General features: G+C 43.2%; 1 protein-coding gene across 1 annotated transcript; it reads right to left on the bottom strand.

The window, feature by feature from the left end:
- Positions 1-1,760: 1,760 nt before the first annotated feature.
- slc34a3.S (solute carrier family 34 (type II sodium/phosphate cotransporter), member 3 S homeolog) lies at positions 1,761-10,427 on the bottom strand. Its single transcript, XM_041575062.1, has 13 exons — positions 10,368-10,427; positions 9,059-9,205; positions 8,451-8,555; positions 8,157-8,285; positions 7,676-7,819; positions 6,768-6,879; positions 6,371-6,566; positions 6,174-6,269; positions 5,951-6,068; positions 5,490-5,657; positions 3,912-4,028; positions 3,040-3,164; positions 1,761-2,290 (listed from the first exon to the last, which is right to left on the bottom strand). The coding sequence occupies exons 2-13, from the start codon at positions 9,156-9,158 to the stop codon at positions 1,784-1,786; spliced, it is 1,917 nt and encodes a 638-aa protein (XP_041430996.1). The 5' UTR covers positions 9,159-9,205; positions 10,368-10,427; the 3' UTR covers positions 1,761-1,783.
- Between the last annotated feature and the right edge of the window lie 11,944 nt (positions 10,428-22,371).

Raw genomic sequence — 22,371 nt, 5'->3', positions numbered from 1 at the left:
AGAAACTCTTTTTATGTCCAGCATATCACTCAAATACGAGTATACTCGTACTCCCTTATCAACCTCTGATACAGGACATTCTAAGCAGTCTTCCCGGATATTGACCGGCTGAGGGGATGATAATAATATAACCTGGCTCCCTTCTTTGAGGGGCATTTGGGGGATACACAAAAAGTAGAACATCCCAAAACCATCCACTGGAAAGAAGTGCCATATGTATAACTTCTAAATAGACCAACCCTCAATTTATGACATTTTGCCAAACTGGATTTTGGAGAAATACATTTTCTTTGCTTATCACGCCATGACAAAACTCTGTAACTTTAATTTTCCTTTAATCCAGTCATATTGTGCTATTGATTTGATGTGCACTGTAAGCAAAAATAGAAAATATGACAGTATCTTACTCAAGAATAAAAGGCACGGGCACAGCCAAAATATTTTTGTCTCACTGTTGCTCAGACATGACTTATCACTCATAACGAGTTGCCTGCAACTGACCAGTATGACCTGCACATATTTTGGGAGTAAAAGCATGTAGTTGCAGGTGAAATACTGATTTCTAGCAGCCCATACACGAGCATGGGGCAAAGCTTCTCCCATATCAACTTGCAATCTGTACACATCACCAAGAGTCACTAAGAACTGCAAAAGACCTGAACAGAACCATATTGTTTTGGGTTGTAAAACCTGGGTATAAAAAGGTAAAAAACAGCACCATGTTGGTTTATGTAAAACTGTAATTTTTCCTATCTAAAATAGTTGCTGGCTGGTTCTCTCTGTCCTTCCTGGAATTACTTTCAGAGCTAATCGAACCCAGCTACAAATCCTTTGTGCTGCTAGGTGTGCCACTGCGTGCATCTGGGCTGCTCTCCTCCCAGTGTTCATTCTGGGTCAGGGCTTCTCCAGTATTGATCTCATTCTCATAGGACCAGTTAGAACAATGTTAAGCAGTATTTTAAAGCTTTTGCAACTAAAGACATGTCTAGCTTTAAAGGGTGGTGGCAGACGTGGCTACTTGGGGTGATTAGTCGCCCAGCGACAAATCACCTCTTCTTCAGGCGACTAATCTCCCTTAAATGCCTTCCTGTCGGCTAGAATGTAAATCGCGGCAGGATGGTACTCGGACCGCTTTGGCTCTCTGAAATAGCTCTAAGTTTCCTCTTGAGGCAACTTCCGGTGAATCGTAGAACAAAGCATTCTGAGTGCCATCCCACTGGCGATTTACATTCTAGCTGCGGGAAGGCATTTAGGGGAGATTAGTCGCCCGAAGAAGAGGCGATTTGTAGCTGAGCGACTAATTACCCCCAGTAGCCACGTCTGCCACCACTCTTAAAGATATAGTGGAAATTATTCCACGAGTCCCACTGGAAAGAGAGCAGGCAGGCAGCAGGAATTAAAGAGAACCAAATACCCATTTAGACATATAGGAAGGATAACAGTGAAGTCAGACATCCACAGGAAAGAGAGCAGGAAAACAGAGATTTGGAGCTCTGTTAAATGGGGTACGTGCTGGCTTTAGATTCCTTGGGGGTGTTTTAAAGTTGGGCTAAAGCTTAGGGACCCCAGTTTTATCCAACACAGACATCATAATAAACGTGGACTTGTTTAAGTAAAGCCAGCTCATACTCCATCTCTTTAAGGCCATGGCTTTCACATTATCTTCATGTAAAAAAAAAAAAAAACAACTGTACAAAAATACATAAATAGTTTTGGGTGGGGAGTTGGTGTTTGTGGGAAGAGCAGTTCATTGAGTTGTCCATGTAAGTGACTGAAGTCACCCTCATAGCTTTTGTGACTGAATGAACTCAGGATTGTCGTAGCAGTGCATTTCACTGAATGAAAGGTCTGCGGGCAGTTGCTCCTTTGGTTTCTCCTCATCTTCGCTCTTCTTGCACTTTTTGCAACAGCAGCCACAGACAGAGTTAAATAATCTGTCCAGAGGGGCCATGGAGTGCATCCAGATAGGCAAAAAGTCCCAGTCTCTCAGGAAGGGAGGCAAGCACTTAGGGGCTTTCTTCTGCAGAACATTCACAATAATGATGACGATGACCACAAAGATGATTGGGCCTCCAATGGCAGCCAACACAATCCACCCAGCCATAGAGAGGCCGAAGACTGCCAGCGGTATGACAAGGAAGCTGAAGAGAAGATATAATACAGCGAACCAACGGTATTTGGCTGTGATGTCTCCAAATTTCTTTGCTACAGGAATGGGGAGGCGCATGAATGGTAAAATATACCAGAGAACTAATCCAGTCAAGTTGAAGAACAGGTGGATGAAGGCAACCTGGTATGAACAAACAAATATTAGTATCCAGTTCAAAACCACTGAAACCTAAAGCACAAGCTGTTCTGCCTTTTAGTATATGTGGGTCTCATATTGATGACTCTGCACGGCAGTACCAAGTTCTGATTGGCTATCCTGTCTACCAATAGGCTCACTCTTACTCCTGATTATTAAGATTAAGGTAATTGAACAGTAACACCAAAAAAATGAAAGTATTTTAATAAAAATATAATGTACAGGAATGGGATCTTTTATCCGGAAACCCGTTATCCAGAAAGCTCTAAATTACGGAAAGGCCATCTCTCATAGACTCTATTATAACAAATAATACAATTGTTTTTTAAATGATTTCCTTTTTCTCTGTAATAATAAAACAGTAGCTTGTACTTGACCCCTAATGGGTTTATTTAATGTTTACAAGATTTTCTAGTAGATTTAAGGTATGAAGAGCCAAATTACTGAAAGATCCATTATCCGGAAAACCTCAGGTCCTGAGCATTCTGGATAACAGGTCCCATACCTGTACTGGTGTGTTGCACTGGTAAAACTGGTGTGTTTGCTTCAGAAACACACTGCAACTATAGTTGTGTATCTGAAGCAAGCACACTTGTTTTACCAGTGCAGGATAACTGTACATTAAATTGTCATTCCTTTAAAAATTTTTTGTTGTTGCTGTTCCTTTAAGGATATTGACAGTGTTGATCTTGGCAGAATAACAGAATCCAATGCTCCTTAGGGAGGCGCTGTACCTGCACAGAATTGCTGAGGGTGTCAGCAGGACTGGCTAGAGCTGCCAGCACGGCAGTAGTGGTGGTTCCGATGTTGGACCCCAGGAACAATGGGTAGGCTCTTTCCATGCTAATGACCCCCACACCTGTGAAACCATAAAAAACACTTATGAAATACCCAGAGTTTTGCTGTAAATGGCATCAAAATAGCAACACAATTCTCTGTGATTTCTACCCAAAATAAAATGTAATTTCCCAGCATTGCAGAGTAATTGTTTTAATTAAGCATGGCTTTCATGGCGCAAACTGTAGTATATGTGGGTGCAATGCACAAGTGAAGCCCTGTATGTAATGCCTGATCAAGACTTGTGGGCGTCAGTCAATGTACAAGTGCAAATGCTTTATGTATAGCGCCTATTGCCCCTGAGAATCATAAATGAGGCCTAGTCACTATGGTAGTAAGTAATTAAATGTCAGTAATGGGTGAGACTATCATTAACTTTTAGTCTTACAGTTAATAATCTGCAAGGCAGTTATTCTTATCGTCTACAGAAAATAATGTAAATCGTCTTACATTCCAGACATCTGACTATATGTGAAGTGCAACAGAGATTTATGGATTAAATATTGTCCTGCTGCTGGTTGAAAGGTAAGTAACTTGTGAAACATTATCAGATGAAACCATAAATATTCTGTACATTGCTATTACTCTTTCACCTAGTCACTTTCCATTGCTTTCTCTGTGCAAATACATTAATAGCCAGCAATATCTTATGTTTGACCATGGGAAAGAGAGCAGCCTAGTAACAGGAAGTACAAATTCTTGTATATTAGTGAGTGATGTGAGCGGCTCAGATTAATGGCTTTATATATCAAACCAATAAATTACTTACCAATCAATGGAACAATCGCAGCAGTGAACACAGAGCTACTTTGCACCACAAAGGTCATTACAGCACCAATAATAATGGCCAGATATCCGGTAAGCCAGGTGAATGGGAATGGGAAATCTGTATGGGGGACAAACATCATAATGAGTCATCCCTCTCTGGTTCTAATGCACTGTAAAAAGTATAAACTCCTGATATGGTTAAAAAAAGGTGAATCACTGCTGGAACAGTAAATTTTGCTTCCTCTTAAACATTAAGGCCATGATGCTAATTCCAATTGGATTATCCAGGGGCAGTGAGTAATAATATGGAAGCTCATAAACATATGTATAAATACAAATATATAGAGATGGAAGGTTCCAGGCACACAATAAGCTCTACCCTCATACTGTCCTGTCTAAGGGAATCAATATGGCACCGCCTCCCATATGTATAAATACAAATATACAGAGAAGGAATGTTCTGGGCACACAATAAGCTATACCCTCATACTGTACTGTCTAAGGGAATCAATATGGCACCTCCCTCCTCCCATATGTAGAAATACAAATACACAGAGAAGGAATCTTCTGGGCACACAATAAGCTATACCCTTATACTGTACTGTCTAACTCTAAGTGAATCAATATGGCACCTCCTCCCATATGTAGTAATACAAATATACAGAGAGGGAATGTTCTGGGCACACAATAAGCAATACCCCATGTACTGTACTATAGGTGGATAATAAAATGGGTGTATTTTCAGCTTATATGTAGGACAAAGGCAACCTTAGCTAAAGTTGAGATAGCGGCAAAGTTGATCTTATAAGATTTCATTCTAAAATAAAAGGGTCAAAGGTTTATTTCTCCTTATCGGTGACACACTATTATAATGGATAAGCAATACATACATACATACATACATACATACATACATATATATAAACATATATGAAATAGATATTGCAGGCTCTGCAGATCTAAATGTCAGTTCTGAAGCAGCAGAATGATGTAAAGTATTGCAACTTTTATCTCTGTCTTTTTCCAGGTGTAGAGATACCTTACTGTAACAGGAAGAAGTGTTGAAGCAAAAGACAGAACTCTGTCTGTTAATTGGCTTCTGTGACCTAACAAGTATGGTTTGTTTGGTATGTTTGTGTGCACAGTGAAGCGTACGATCCCAGGGGGCGACCCTTATTTTTTAAAATGGCAATTTTCTATTTATGATTACCCAATGGCACATACTATTAGAAAAGTATATTATTATAAAAATGGTTTATTTACATGAAGCAGGGTTTTACATATGAGCTGTTTTATGCAATATCTTTTTATCGAGACCTGCATTGTTTGGGGGGTATAGTTTTCCTTTAAATACAGCATTTCAGTGGTTTGGAAATTATGGTTAAATGTAATTTTCTTTGAAAGCAATATTTGTTTATCCATGTTGTCTAGTTCTGACTTCTGTAACAATATAGCAGAAGTCCATTCTTCTCCCGGTCTTTTTATCAGTTGAATTCTGCAACATTGTTTCAGGAGGCTTTGGCATGATTAACTATGAGTTCATCTGCCCAAGTTAGGCGAGCATACTCCGTCCCATTACCTGCATTGATGATCTTTTTGATTGCCTGAGCAATCTGCCCCTTCAGGACTGAGTTTAGCAATTTGACGATGAGGATGAGACACGTGCACAGGACCAGTAGGGAGGCTGTCAGAAGGATGAAGCCAACAGCCATGTCTGAGAGGTTGGTGTTCACAAAAATGTGCATGCCTGTAGAAAGAGACCATAATCAGTCAAATATAGAAAGTGATACCACAAGCAAGTAAATGCTGAACTATCATATCGTGGTCACTGCAGTTTAATCCACAGTCAAGTGACTTTGGGGTCTAGTAACCGGTAGCAACCAATCAGATATTTACTTTCCGTGTCTTACTTCACCAAAGCTGATGAAATCTTAGTGCTGATTGGCTGCCATGCAATCCACACTGCTACCCTTTAGTACTTTCATGCTGTCCATCAAATACAGAAGAGCTGTGTTTCCTGAACCCCTCTGTGGCTCTTACATTTCTCAATATTTTCCTTTTTGGTGATGTTCTCTTCCCGGAATGTTCCATTTTCTGTAACGAAGCACTGAAATATGTTGCACTCAGTCATGTTGGACACGGAGATGTTTTGGGTGACCTAGAACAATCCAGAGAATTCCATTGCTATTTTGCTGCTAATTGCATCAGATATATTTAATATAGTTGTGCTGTTATCAGTGCCGTGTTCCCTGGCAATACTCACTGTGTAAGACTCTGTAATGCACCAATGCTTGATCAGGCTCTTGTTCTTTGTCTCGGGATCTCCAATGGCATTTCCAGAAATGACAGAACTGTCCAGCTAGGGACACAAAAAAAACCTGTAAGCTGTGGCTAGACTACGGATTTCTATTTGGACACAGGCATATCAGTAGATAGAAGACATGCAACTACAGTACTTACCCTGATAATCAGATGAGTGAAGGGCTCAGTAATGACTTTTAGGATATCAGGGGCTTGTCCACCTGCATTGATGTTGAAGCTGTTGATGATGACTTTAGAGATCTGATACAGATATCCTGTGCCAAGCTCGATGGGCAGCAACACTATGACCGTCATCCAGTTAAAGATGCCATGGACAGCAGAACCACCAAAAGCCCTGAAATGTTATACATTTGGAAGTTAAAGAGGACAATAATGTTGGAGTAACAGCTCCTTGTAGTGCCCACAGCTCCAAAAAACTGTTTTATATCACTTCCCCTTTGCCCTTAGTGCAGCTGTCTAGGGATTGTGTGAAAACTATCCAAAACAAAACAAAAACGAAGATTCAGAAAGCATGAAAGTCTGTAAGAAACCTTACCTGCGAAACTCATTGCGGTTTCCAGATTGCGCCAGAGATACCAAGGTACTGGTGACGGATGTTCCAACATTTACTCCCATTATGATGGGGATGGAAGCTTTTACGTTCAGCACTAGGGCACAACAAGAAATTCAATTATTAGGATTGAACTAAAGCTTAAAAGCAACATACACCTACTTTGCCAATGGTGTTCAGGATGTGGTTTAATAGTTAAAGAAACACGTTCTTCCCCATTCCTACCTAGTGACAGCCCCCCTTTCTTTCTTACCCTGTCGGCAATGACCATCTCACCATCTCCCTCACAGATACTTCTCATACGTACCCCACCTGGTTAGATTCTTTCTACTCTCCTACCCAGAACAATCACCTCTCTTTGGTGCCCAGGGCCCATTTACCAGCCATCAGCAAAGTAATGATCTTCTCATTCATAACCCTGCTCTAAAGAAGACCCCCTAATGCACTGATCCTCTATTTTTGTTGTTGGACTCCACTGCCTTCTGTTACATCTTGCTTCATTGGCGAGCTATTATGGGTCTAGGCCTAATACTAGCTATCCCTCATTTGTGAGGGGCCTTCTTAATGACTTACTCTGAGATAATAATATGCCTTAGGATTCTCCAAGAATCCTGCCTCAGACTTCTGATACAATACACCACTGCTCCACTGACTTATCACCTGAAGAGGACTTAAAGGGATTTTTTTTCTCATTCTGTACTACAGGGATATTCTAGGTGTTCTCTTGGGATCTACATTAGTCTCCTGCTTATACAAGGCATTTCAGATAGATAGACACTACCTACACCCATTTACAATTTACTAATTACTAATTTACTAATTCTTTTCAATAACTCCAGCCTTACCTAATAAAGCCTATTTCCAGAAAGGAATAATAGATCCCTTTTACTTACATCCAGAGGACACCATGCTGACAATGATGGAAGAGGACGTGCTGGAGCTCTGCACCAGGACTGTAACTAGCACCCCAATAACAAGCCCAGCTATGGGATTAGCCAGGATTTTGTTATCACTGAAAATATCACCTGTCAGTTTACCTGTAGAAAGAAAAAGGCAGAGGAAGTGTCAAATTTAGGTATAAAGGAACAATTTGTGTTTATTGATAGGAAAAATTGTCCATAATTTGGGGTCAGTGATCAGTGGGGTAAAATTTACAGAAGGCATCATGGGAAATAGGACAGCCCTGCAAGTATTGAGAATCAGAACTCTCCCTAGCCTAGTACTAGGGGTAGATTGGATTCACTTACCCAGGGAGAAGATCTTATTGAGGCTACTATAAATGGGTGCAAATTTTATTCCAATTTACACTTTAACAACTGACCCAACATTTACATGAGAGGAGCTGGGCTATAGAGGTGAACATAAATTACTTACTTCCCACCAACTGGAAGGCAGAACTCAGTACATCTAAGGAGCAGACGAAAAAGTAGAGGAATCCCAGGAGAAGGCAGCTCTTCACTATCCCAATAACAACACGTTTGATTCTCTGCTTCGTATTCAACTCTGAAGATGGAAAATATATGAAAAATATTAGGAAATATTGAGGGATCATTCGTCCTATAATAGCCACATCTTTCCCTACCGTGTGACTAGGGATATTCAAAGCACATAGAGTTATGCAGGCAGCTCTAGGTATTATATCTGTCCTCAGATCAGTGGTTATCATACCTTTCCATGAGGGGCCAGATCCCTGCAGTTCAGGTAAGGCCCATGGATCCTCCATGTCAAGACCATCACGGTACAATAAATCTGTGGTTGATGCAGTATTAGTGACTGTGGATAAAAAAAAGAAGATATATTTAAAGGGGAACTGTTGGGATAATGATAATTGATATCACATTAATTTCCCCCAAACTCCCTTATTAGGGAATGGTAATGTGCACTTGGCACCTTTTCCTTTAAATGAACAATTCCCTGTCATTAACTGCAATAAGAAATGGTTTCCTTGCCAGCAGAACAGGATTATCAGCCTTTATTGCCTTGTTTCATAGAGACCGATTGCAGACACTGTTAGTATCATATCCAAACATTGTTAGTAATCAATACTCTGTATTGCTCATGATAATCGGACACATTAGCACAGGATTCCCCTGACATAAAACAGAGATTAATGATATTGCCATCTAACCAAATTCCCTTTAAAACATATCCCTATTTTTATCTTGTAATACTATTTTAGGTTACACTGGACTCTCATTGGGCCCTCACTATAAGTTGGAGGAAGGGGTCCCTCACAATTCTGTACTTATGAATGGCAGGATATGGTCTGCAATTACCTGAAGGCAGTTCTTTCTCAGGAAACTTTGCTGGCATCTCGTCAAGGTTTAGTTTGATTTCCGTTAGCGGAACTGGCAGATTGTTGTAAGTGAATGGCATGTTGGAGATGGTTCAGTTCGACCCTCCAGGAGTCTGCTGGTGTTAAGCTAAGCAGCAATAAAGAGGGACACATTAAGCAGAGAAACAGATTTAAGTGCAAGGAATGTGACCATTTAAGATGTATAATCCAACCGTGCACATGCTCTCTTGCATCTGATATGCCAATTTCCCTCAAAAATTAACCATAGTTCAACCAGGCAAATGGGCACCTGTGTCTTATTTTAAACTGTTTATAAACACATGCGGTGTTGCCATGTGCAACTGCACATTACTGCTTATTTATATTGCTCCATTACTGCTCGTTATTTGAATTATATGAAATATAAACCTCTTACTCTAGATCAGCAGTCATCTTTGTAGCTACGATGCCTGTGCCTGGAGATCTGCATTATTTCCCATCACAGACAGACCAATCAAGTGTCTACATTAAATCTAAATGGTAAGTCACTTTCATTTCCATTTAGAATAACCACTGCTACATTGTTCCAAGAGTCACAATCAGAGAACAGAAAGGGAAAGCCAGACAATAGCAATGACATTAACACATAGCGCTAAACCCAGTGAAAATAACGAAAGAATGGATATTGGGAAGGTGCTTAGAATGATGTCTGTACCCAGGGGCTGTCCATAGCCCTGTGAGCAGGGCTGGTCCTATCAAATGTGGGGCCCAATTGGGACCATGTTGGCGGGGCCCCTAGAAAAAGTGTTGCTGGCTACTGACACACCAAGTATTTAGGAAAATAAGGGCATACAGGCACAAAATAGAAAGGAAAGGGGCAGACAAGGTAAGAGAGTGAAAGGGATGAAATAGGGGCACATAATAGGGGCACACAGGGTAAGAGAGAGAGGGAGGAAATAGGAGAGTGGACTGGGCCAATTAGTTTGGGGCAGGCTGGGCCGATTCAGCTTGGGAGCAGGCTTGGTTGGATTGGGGGCAGGCAGGGCCTATCAAGGTTGGAGGAAAGCTGGGCCTATGAGAGTTGGGGGCAGGCTAGACCTATGGAGTTGGGGGATAGGCTGGCTTATCAGAGTTGGGGGTGGGCCGGACTCTCAAAGTTGGGGGCAGGCCAGGCAGCATCATGTGCTGGGGGAAATATTATCTGTGCTGCCCTCTGGTGCGGGGCCCCCAGAGGTGCGGGGCCCTATTGGGCCCAATTGGTCCAATAGGCCTAAGGCCGGCCCTGCCTGTGAGTATTGGCATTGTCTTACCTGGCAGAGTCGAATTGAGCAGGCGGCCCAAGTGCAGGGAAGAGTGAGGCGTGGATGCACTATATAAGCCTAAAGTAGCGGGGTCAAAGTTTTGTGCTATCTGTGCAAATTATACCATTTCTATCACTCGTTTGTAATTAATGTTTAGCGGGCTAATCTAAAGGAATCTTATTGCTTTAACCCTGTCCAAGATGAAGTTGTTGAGATTGGAATGCAATAAAATAACTGGAAAATAAATGAATTATTCAGATTTGATTATCCTGGAAAATATTAGGTTCTGTCATGAAAAGCTTCATATTATTAATTTGTTGGATTATTTTCTTAACTCTATAATAGTGTAACCACACAATCCCACATTTGTGGAAACTCATTGGGGGGCATCTATCAGGCCTGGACTGGGAGTCAAAATAGGCTCTGCCATTCCAAGTACAAAGAGGCCCAAACAGCCCCCTACCAGCCCACTATATGGTAACTTTCTATGGAACCATACAGCAGCCCCTCTGGCATTTGCCAGAACCCACAGATTGCCAGTACGGGCCTGGCATCTATCAACAAGTCTTAAACAAGGTTCCTGCTCCTGGGCTGCTCTCTTTCCTATGGAACACTTTTAAAAAATGAATCTGATCTTGCCCATGTACAGAGCTCTGATTCTCTGTACTTCCTTCCTGCTCCTGGGCTGCTTTCTTTCCATGGTCAGACATGGACCTCCATCTGGGTAAGTGAATCAATCTAACCGCAGTACAGAAATAATCTGAGATTTTTACCTGGGCAGATACTGGGGAAGATTGGATTCACTTACCCAAGAGGGAGGTTCCTGCCTGACTATGAGAAAGAGAGCAGCCTAGGAGCACGAAGTACTGATAATTAGAGCTCAGGACTACATTAATTTACCCAAGGGGAGATAGTTAATGGGGCAAATTAGAGCAGGTTTGTTCCATACTTGACCAAGTTAATAGAAGAGGTAGAAGAACATTGACGCTAAAGCCACAAGATTATGTAGGCAGTATGACTGTGGTGCTTATGGGTTGGGTGCCTGTGCACGTGTACTGAGTGACAAATGAACATTGCCATTTACTCAGCAGTTGCACTGTAGCTTGTGAAGCAGCCGCCGGGAGCGGACAGATAAATGATACGAAACACAGTTTATTACAGTGCATCATCTCGTCATTATGTCACTGGCTCTGGGCTATCAAACAGCAGAACTGCTCTCATCTGCTAAAGATTCATAGCCACATTCTCCCTGTTGGGTATCTCTTAACTGCTGCAGCCATTAACCATAGTTCCCTGTCTGAGAGTTAAGAGCAATATCCTTGGGAAATATGCATAACATAGTGTTGTGTATATCACTGGCTGTGCTGGGTAAGGTGGAGGGGGGGGGGCACTTGCCTTGGATTGACCCAACTGCAGTCAGAGCCAGAGAAGACTGGACTAGTGCCTCTAACCCAGGTGGACTTCATTTTAGTTAAGCAGTCTCTGTGGAGCCCTTTGGGGTCTCTTTATGTACTAGGTTTGTAAGGTGTGTGTGTAGGGTGGCTAAATTTCACTTCTGCAGCTTCTGCATAATACATCATTGTAACAATGGGACACAATGGGCACCAAGTGCAATTCCTACTCCTGGGCTGCTCTCCCTCTAGTGGCCCCTGCTTTTGGCCATTGGAGGGAGAACAGCCCAGGAGCAGCAATGTTAAAACAATTGTATTTCAGTAACTACATTCAATTGGCTAATGTAAATTGGCACAGGTTTCACCCTGTTTGAATTTGTCTCTTAATCCCTTTCTGTTTTTCCTTACTTTGTTTTTAATCTATCCCTCACCATTACATAGGTTAATTCTGCACAATTATGACAGCATTCCCTTTCCTGATGTTCTGGTCTGGTCTGATGTTCTTCTGGTTAGCAAAAAAATTGAAAGCTTTTTCAAATCTTTCCTAACCAGAAGAACATGAGAGCAGCCTCTTTGTTTCTCCTGACAACTTCTTCCTTGGCTACTTGGTGGTCAGAATGGTCAGGAAATGACCATGACGCTGTTGTAATAAAATTCATTCATATTAAGAGTACAAGTATCTTTTAATATCTTGGAATTCAAAATAAATAATGAGTGTACATTGCAAAGTGTTTAGAATAGCACTCTCATCAATCTTACATTCACTTATTTTAAAGGTTTACTTATCCTTTCAGTGCAATGTGCTAACAAAGTGTTCTCAATACAAAGGTTCTATAACCAGAATAAAGCTCAACAACGAACAGGGAAGTAGATTAAAGGAACTGAGGACAGCACAGAATCAGGCAGCAGAAGAAGAAGCAGGAAGTGACGGGAAGTTTGTGAGTACTGCAGCCAACTCTGTATCATTTTAACATAAATAGTGTCCCTTTAATGATTCTGCAAATCACATCTAAGTGCCATTAGTGTAGTTTGTTTTTGCTTCCACTCCTCAACCTCCTTCTGCACAAACCGCATCATATGCATTCTTTGATCTCTCTTTTTAGCTACAATTTACACTGAGTCTGAAACCCTAATTATGTGCTAATAAGAGAGATCACAAGCTGCCATCATTCGGCTTCCTCACTTAACATGATTTATGGATTAAGCACACACATTATAAAGATATATTAGGGTGTTTGTTTATCAAGTGCAGCTGGAAATGATGAAAATGAAACTTCCCGGCAATCAGGACAGACATTCCCCATTGTCATTGGCGGATTAACACTATGTGAGGCCCCTAGGCTACACTTTCCACAGGGGCCCAGCCCTGCCCCGACTCCGCCCCCGACCCCCAGCTCCACCCAGACCCAAGCTTTCCACAGGGGCCCCCCCCCAACTGTGGCTAGAGTTGCCACCCGGCCGGTATTTTACTGGCCTAGCCGGTAAAACACCTGCCAAGGCCGGGGCCGGTATTACAAATTTACCGGCAATGCAGTTGCCGGTAATTTGTTATACCCTTTAAAAAAAGCCCCTGGCCTGCCCCCAATTCGCACAGAACTTACCTTTTTTCCAGCGCTGTGGATATCTCGGCGATGTTGCTCCGCCCCTTTTGCGGCACACCGCATAACTCCGCCCCTTTTTGCATCACGGACTGCCCCTTTTGGTGCCCCCACCCCCACTGGCCGGTAATATTTTTCAGTAAAGGTGGCAACCCTAACTGTGGCTGGACCTGGTTGGGTGCCGTGCTGCCCCCGCGCTTTACTGCCCCCGTGTCTTGCTGCTTTCTGCTGGCTGGGAGACAATTTAGGCAGGATTCAGGCAAGAACTATTTAGACTTGTGTGTTTTCTACTGGAGACTCGGACCACGCGTCCGCGCTCACCTCCAAAGCCGCGTGACGAGTCTGCTTCTTCGGCGCACACCATCAACGTCACTGGTGCTCGCCAATTCCACCGAAGAGTCTAGACAGCCCGGCTTTGCACGCACATGACTACAATATAGATAGACCACACAGAAGTTAGAGCGCTCACCTGTTACTCCATAGACATTTTCAGGTGTCTGGTGCTAAACAGCATGTAAGGGCCCCTGCTAAGAGCCAGCACAGTTAAACCAAAGTCCAAAATTGCTGTAGCACACAAATTTGTGTGCTACAGCAATTTTGGACTTTACTATATAGATAGACGTCAGGTGCAGCACCCGCCTTGCCTAAATTTGCTCCCAGCCAGCAGCAATCGGCAAGCACCAGCTACAGCCAACAGGGTGCAGACAGTGGAATTTTTTTTTTTAAATTGCAAAATAACCCATGGGCCCTTGACCACTATGGGCCCCTAGTCTATAGCCTAGGCGTTAATCCGCCCCTGGTCTCTGTAGGTGTAGGTGAAATTCGCAAAACGGCGAAAAATTCGCAAAACGGCGCCGGCGGCTCGTTTTTGACGCCAGCATCCTTTTCTTTGGACGCCGGCTCATGTTCGCCCGCGAAAATGCGCTGGCGCCCAAAAAATGGATGCCATTTTTTTTGACGCCGGCGAATTTTCGCGGCCGTTTTTCGCCCATCACTAGTAATAAACTGACGTTTGCACACCAGGGGGAGCCCTTAGACCACTTAATAGCTTTGTTACTTAGAGAAATTGGAAATATAACTGTAAATTTGAATTTTGAACAACAGCACCATCTACTGGTTGTTTTGGCCAACTGGCTACAGTCAATTGAAAATAAATTTCTTGAGAAAAGAAACTGTTGTGCTGCTAAGAACTGATGTTATATGACTCTTATCTCCTCACTTACTTTATTTTCTAAGCAGAGAAAATACAGACATTTTACAGGAAATTATTTTCAGCTGACTTTAGCGAGTTGTCCAAAATAACCAGCAAGTGGCACTGTTTCACATTAATTATTTTAGCAATTGCAAAGGGTGCTTAGAAGAGGCCTCTGACCAACTTAAAGGAACAGTAACATCATGGTAGAACATAATGGTGTTATCTGTTATGCACTATTTAACCTGTACCATGTAGCCTTTTTTTCAATTTCCTCCATTGCTACACAGCAGCTTGTTCATATGAACTATAGTAGTGTTTCTGAAACAAACACACCATATTTACCAGCACAGCAGGGCAACAGTACATGATATTTTCATCACTTTCATTTTTTGTTGTTAATGTTTCCTTAACAGTAGCAGTAGTCCCATGGTAATTTATGGCTGAACGCCCTGACCTGGTGCCTGGCGCCCCCCCACAATGCACCCTAGGCACGTGCCTACTCTGTCTACCCCTAGTTCTGGCCCTGTAACATAGCATTCTGTCCCAGTGGCTGCATAAATCCTATCTGATCCCCATTGTAAGCAGCAGTCCTGCCCTGCTTTATGGCAGCTGAGATTCTAGCTATCTGTATAACAGAGCATTTTTTCTCGGTGATCTGATATCCTCTCTAACACCTTGGCAGTGAGAGGAATGTTGCACATATGGGGCAGAGGGAATGCAGAGGAGCTGAAGTGGGATTGGTTTGGTGACTGTCAGGTGTGGGTCTGTAAGGTTGGCCAAGGACATTGGAGAAACTTGGAGGAAATATATATATAATAAATTTACATCTTACAGCTCTAATCTATCATATTTCCCAGGCAGCAGGACAGCATATGGGAAACAGATCCCCCAGTCTGTATTGTTGCACAACGTCTCTCTCCCACCAGTATTTACGTTGAAATGAGACCATCTGTTCCCTGCTCACAATCCCCCTGCACAAACTTCTCCACATTTTATGACACGTTTATAATTCATTACAGCGGGTTTAGGAGAATTCTGTATACAGAATGTTGGAAAACTGACATTACACGTGTTAAAATAAACATGGCAATAAATCAGGGGGCCAGAGGCCACTTATGAACTAAATGGGGAGCTGTGTGTGTATTTGTGCTGCTTGTAAGAAGGGTGCAAATTGTGTGTGGGGGCGGCATGTTAGGTTTGTGAAATTAAAGTCAAGGAGTTGATTTGGGCAGGAGTGCATGTGAGCAGGGAGCTGATTTGGGCAGGAGTGCATGTGAGCATGGAGCTGATTTGGACAGGAGTGCATGTGAGCAGGGAGCTGATTTGGGCAGGAGTGCATGTGAGTGGGGAGCTGATTTGGGCAGGAGTGCATGTGAGTTGGGAGCTGATTTGGGCAGGAGTGCATGTAAACAGGGAGCTCCTAGTAAGGTCTGAGTTGTACATGAGCATCATCTTCTGATTTGGTTGCTTGTGCATGGTGTGGGAGCTCTCAGCTGAGTTATTTGTGGGTAGGGTTGCCACCTTTTCTGGCAACCCTATTTGTGGGCCCAAAGTAAAGGATTCTGGCTAACTATTAAAAACTAGGGTGTAAGCAGCCCTGGGCTCTATTTCTAATTGAGGGTCTCATGGGGGCGATCTTTGTATACCTAAGCCGATTTAGAAATAGAGAGATAATTCTAGGCTCCATAGAACAAAAAGCAAATTTCCCCCGACTGGCTGATTTCAGCAAGCTCCCCTGTAGAAATGGAAACCCTGTTGTGCAAGAAATGTCTCTCTGGCCAAAGAGACTTATCTCCAGCCTTTCCAGATCATCGGTGAGAACGGCAGTTCCCATCAGTGCCCTTACGTATATCAGCCATTCTAATGGTGTGGCACAGGCACTGGCAGCATAGAATGCAATTTTCTGGTCTGCAACCTCCGGAATTTTGCTCATTTGTTTCCATTTAGGGATAATTGTACTTGATACATGTCAACTTTCCTAGACCAGTGGTGTAACTTTTATGCAGCTGATCCTGTGACTGTGGTGGATGCAAGATCTATTAAAGACCCATGTTCTACCCTGTACCCTCCATCCTCTCTCTGCCTTACAGTGGGCACCACCCCTCCTGTCTGTGCCCTGCCCTCCACCCTCCGTGTCTTCTCTCCAGCCTTCCCAAGTGCTGACCAATGTGAGCAAGCAGGGGAGTGTATGGTCATTGTGATAAACTTCTTTAAAGGTTGAGGTTTGAGCAGTGTCGGACTGGCCCACTGGGATACCAGGAAAACTCCCGGTGGGCCAAGGTGTCAGTGGGCCCTCCTGCTTCTTACCTTTTGGCCTATTTCATGGTCATTCTCTATTTCTTTATGGAAATAAAGAGGCTTGATAATCGAAGAATAGAGAATAGTATGTAGAGAAAAGAGACTAGGAGAATAAAGAGGGTGAGTGAGGAGAGGAGGTATAATAGTTTGGAAAGTGGGCACTCAACCTAAGGTTTTCTGGTGGGCCCCTGGTATCCCAGTCCGACACTGGTTTTGATCATTTAGGTGCCTCTCACCCAAAGACAGTACTTAAATTTTAGATAGCAGGTGCAATGCAACTTTGCACATTTACTGGAACAAAGGAAACCATGACAAAGTAGCCACCATGACAAGGTAAATCGGGTCTTGCTTGTGTTATAGCTGTCGGTTGGTGCAGTTTAGGTTAAAACAAGGGCCCTAACTTGGCTTGTACCAAAGCTTTCAGACTGGGAATCCGACTACATTTATTGGATTGGAAACCCCAGCCATGGTCTTACCATGAAACATTGCCCACAGGTCCACCTGATTCACATTTCTGCCTGTAATAGCTAGGGTTGCCACCTTTTCTGGAAAAAAATACCAGCCTTCCTATATATTTTTCTTTTTTCCCTATTAATAACATTGGGATCAACCATCATTTTTACCTGCCAGGCCAGTAAAATACCAGCCAGGTGGCAACCCTAGTAATAGCCTTGCAATATGGATTCCTCTCCTGCCTCCTATTGCCTACAGCTGAAAGTGCATGCTACATCTTCCGTGCCAGAGCCACATTTTTAGGCCAAGAGTAACTCATACTGGCCCTTTGAGGGTAGGCTTGCATTCCAGGTGGGAGACAGGTCTGTTCTGGGCAATAGTGGACAAAATGTCCTTTTCCAAAATGCAAAACCTTCTCTGACCTCCTGGTCCATCCTCCTTTTGGTTGGCCTTTCTGGTCTTCTTGTGGAGGCTCATGAACAGACCCGGACTGGCAATCTGTGGGTTCTGGCAAATGCCAGAGGGGCTGCTATAAGGTCCCATAGAAAGTCACTATTTAGTGGGCTGGTGGGGACTGTTTGGGCCTCTATGTGGGCTGATTGGGCCTCTGTGTACCTGAAATGGCAGGGCCTATTTTAATTCTCATTCCGGACCTGCTCATGAATCTACTTCTGCTGAGGCTCAAGGTTTGTAGGTTCTGATTGGAGCAGTGCCCTCAGTGCATATGAAGAAGTGACGGGGCCACAAAGATTGCATGAATATGTATAGGCCCAAACATCCTCCTATAAGGTTAACTGGCCATTTTAAGTTGTAGGGTTTGATGATGCTACCATGTGCCATACCCGATATCTGCAGTGCCAGTTGGCTCCATCTCATTGCTCTGTGGCATATAACAGGTTAATGCAGCCATTCTCTCAATCTCCCTCCTTCCCCACTTCCCACCTTTCTCTGTTTGCAGCCACTTTCCAGAACACAAGATTCCTGGAAAATTCATTATTCACAGGATTTGTCAAATGTATAATTATCCCAAGTCTCCCCAGGATGAAGTTCTGTTTATTGCAGCTCCGCTCGCCAGATGGCCGCACCGACAAAATATACACATCGCCACCCGCCATGTTTTCTGCTTTGAAGCCACACATCCATTTAACAGAAATCAGCCCCACCTCACCCTTCAGCCCAAGCCAAACTAAATGCAGTGTCTGTCTGTCCCTTTCTCTTCTCTGAAACAATGTAGCAGAAGGAAACTGGTTAACAGACCCGGAGGAGAACTGACTTCTTGACATTGTTGCAAGAGCAGAGAATATAAACGAACAGACGCTGCTTTCCATAGGGGTTGTTCACCTTCCAAACACTTTTTTTCAGTTTCAGTTGTTCACCATAAACAAAGAATTTTTTCAATTACTTTCCACTATTTATTTTTTACTGTTTTTCCAAAATCTAAGTTTAAAGTTGAATGTGTTTAAATCTGGCAGCTCAGTAATCCAGATGCAGACTCTAAACTATTACAATTCTGCAACATTTAGTTGATACATTTCTCACCAGCATCTCTGGAGTATTAGGGCGGTGACAAGCTAAGATTCCGGGGAGATTAGTCGCCCAGTGGCAAATCTCCTCTACTTCGGGCGACTAATCTCCCCGAAAAGCCTTCTCTCTAGTTACAATGTAAATCGCCGGTGGGATGGCACTCGGAGCAATTTGTTTTCGGAAGTCACCCCAAGTTGAAGATGAACAACCTCTTTAAAGTTAAACTCTCCTGGTGTATACAGTAGCTGGCATTGCCATAATAATCTACAATTTAAGAAAAATCTAAAAAAAAAAAAGCCTACGACAGCAATAGAAAGTACTTAAATGAACCTTCCCATCATCCTCTGTGAAATGCCTCCCCAGCATCAGCGGGAATCTCGACACAGAAATATCCCCTAATGGGATTATAATTTAACAGATATAGAGAACGCACAGTTTGTAATGTGCTCATAAAAATACCCGCCACTGTGCTCGTCAGGAGCCCACAGAGATCATCATAATGATCCAGGGTCATCCATCTTCCTAACTGACACCAACGCGCTCTGTGGTTGGATGTAGACAGCACTCACTGTGTTAGTAGTAGTAGGGAAACTCAGACACCACCCAATAATGTACATCAGCGAGAGTGTGAAAAGGACACATTTGGGGTGTTTAGCAAAGGTATAAGAGGTTTCTGTTTGGCGCTGCAGGGCCCATTTAAGCAGGGAAGGTACAAGTGCTTGGTAGATAAATGGATGCAAATTAGAGCCTTGACTCGGAAGGTGTTCGGTGACCAAGAACGATGTTCTAAAGAGCTTACAATCTAAGAGTGTGTTTAAGTTACAGACAAGAACAACAGTGCTTCAAGAATGGCTGGGCCATTGGAGTGTAGGGATGAAGGCGAGACCTTGGTCTCTCTCTTTCAAATTCCACCTGAGCCATTAGCACTGCCTTTAATGTATCCTGCTGCCCTCTGGTGGTTACCAACATATCCTCTAAGGCAGTGAGGGCCAAACTGTGTCCCACGCCTTACAGTTGGATGTGGGTGATGGGAGTCACAGATCAGCCCCTAACATTTCTCTTCCATGGGTAATTTTAATTGAATATTATTTAAGGAGGGTTACATAGTAAAGTTGGGTTGAAAAAAGACCATACAGTTTAACCAGAGCCAGCCACACCAGCCAGACACCCTGTGCAACCTGGACGGCCACGGCGCCTGCTGAACGAGCACATGCGCAAGATGCCGCCAGCACGCATGCTCGCATGCGTGGAAGCGTAGAGAAATGGGGAGTGAGGGGACTGGACATGGGGTAGGCGAAAGAGCAGGTACGTGCCTGGCGCCCCCCCCAGCTTTGCACGCTAATCACGTGCTACTCTGCCTACCCCTAGTTCTGACCCTGGGTTCAACCCCTCCAATGAACCCTAGTGCACATATGTACACATACTTATATACTCACCTATATACTTATGTCTCTGAGTCAGCTCAAATCTTCCAGTTAAAGTGGATGTCGGTGCACGTACCGTCAGTGGTCCATCCTCCACCAATAATCAATCCAGAAGGAAATTCTTTGTACAGCACCAAATGTACAAAAATGCCTTTATTGAAAAATTACAAGGCAAAACAACTTGGTCCGCAACGTTTCAGGCCCTCTATGGCCTTTTTTTAAGCATTGCTGACCAGGTTGTTTTGCCATGTAATTTTTCAATAAAGGCATTTTTATACATTTGGTGCTGTATGAAGAATTTCCACCTGTATACTTATACAGTCCTATTTAAACACTGATTATATTTATTCACATATACCTATATACACCTATGTATACACTCATACATCTATATACAGTATATGTGTGGATCACAATGTTACATTTCAGAAAACACTTCCCCAATCTCAGCAACTGCTAGTGTGGGGGTTCAGGCACTTGGGAGCATGACTAGCTCTTATCTATCCTGCAGACAGTGGAAACAGACACCCCAATCAGCACAGCCATGGTGCCCATTTTCTCTCCCTAAATCCCTATGTAAGTCAGAAAGGCAAATTCTCACTCAGTATTTGAGCTAAACTTTCCCGCTCATTAGAATTATTACCCCCTTCTCCTCACAGCTTCCCAGCCTCTCATCCACTTTCATCTGCCTCTCTCGGGCTGATGGGGCGAGACTACCTCCCCTAGTCTATTCGAGTCCAGTGTAATGATGGAACTCATCGAGCGTGGGCTGGTAAAGCCAAGAGGGGGCCTGTCACTCACCCCAGCTTGCCCATATGTTTGCCGGCATGGGTCCTGAACACATGCAGCCAGAACCAGTGGCTCGTGCCAAAAGATATTAAATTGCCAGCAGGGTGTGTTTAGAGCTGGGATGATTGATTAAGCACAGATTCATGAGCTGATCTAACTCAGCACGGGCATAGGAGGAGGAGAGGAGCGAGTTCTCATTGGGACACACCACAAAGAAAGTTGGGATCCCCACAGAGGCTGCACTGAGCTCATTAGTGATGGGATAGAGTGTAACGGGGGGGGGGGGGGATAGGGAATTATTGTATATACACCCTGATTGGTTATACAGTGGTGTATTTTATGTGATGTACTTTATAAGTAGTCGGTACATAAAGCCGCCTAACAAAGAGGTGCTAAACCAGAAAGAGATAGTGGACAAAAAAAGCACTTGGTTTTTTTTCCCAAAAAAGAACAAAAAAAGCAAAAGGTGATGATGGGAGCCTAAAGTGGTATGGGTATGTGATGTGACATTAAAATCACACAGCCAAGGCCGCTGAGCAGTGTGGGTACAGATTGTATGGCTGCATGGAAAGCAGTGTGTCTGCAGCAGGTATGGGGTTTACTGGGGCCCTTGAAACCTACCTAAATTATACAATTAAAACTAGGGATGCACCGTATCCAGAATTCGGTTCGGGATTAGGCCAGGATTCGGATTTGGCCAACTCCTTCTGCCCGGCCAAAGCAAATTCTAATTAGAATATGCAAATCAGGGGTGGGGAGGAAAATCGCGTGACTTTTTGTCACAAAACAAGGAAGTAAAAAATTTTTCCCCCTTCCCACCCCTAATATTCAGTTCGGTATTTGGCCGAATCTTTCACGATGAATTCAGGGTTTGGCCCAATCCAAAATAGTGGATTCAGTGTATTCCTAATTAAAACCATGGCTTTTGTTACATAATAAAACTCAACTGTAGTAAGGCATAAGGGAAAGTTGCATATAAGAGAGGAGATATGGGCACACACATATGACATGTATATACTCCCACATGCTGAATTGTGCAGAATTACAGACTGTACAACCAAATCTATCAGATATCGATTATAACCAAAGAATGACCCCCATACAGATCTGCCTGCTGATGGGTTCCAAGTCTCTTTCCAGGGGGAGGCCATCTTTGAATGCTGTTTGCATAGCATTAGCTTATCAGGAAAAACCGAGAGGCCCATGTTTACAATATACTGAAGGAGGTGCAGGTTAGTTTGCTGCTGAGATTGCTTCCAGAAGGCTCAGTGCTAGAACTTATATCCTATTTTACTCTGCTTGCAATAATGACCTTGAGTTTTAATTGTCCCATAACATAGG

Source organism: Xenopus laevis, chromosome 8S (genome assembly GCF_017654675.1).
Source record: "Xenopus laevis strain J_2021 chromosome 8S, Xenopus_laevis_v10.1, whole genome shotgun sequence".
Taxonomy (NCBI): domain Eukaryota; kingdom Metazoa; phylum Chordata; class Amphibia; order Anura; family Pipidae; genus Xenopus; species Xenopus laevis.
The sequence above is the reverse complement of the archived record's forward strand: the minus strand, read 5'-3'. Positions and strand labels throughout refer to the sequence as shown.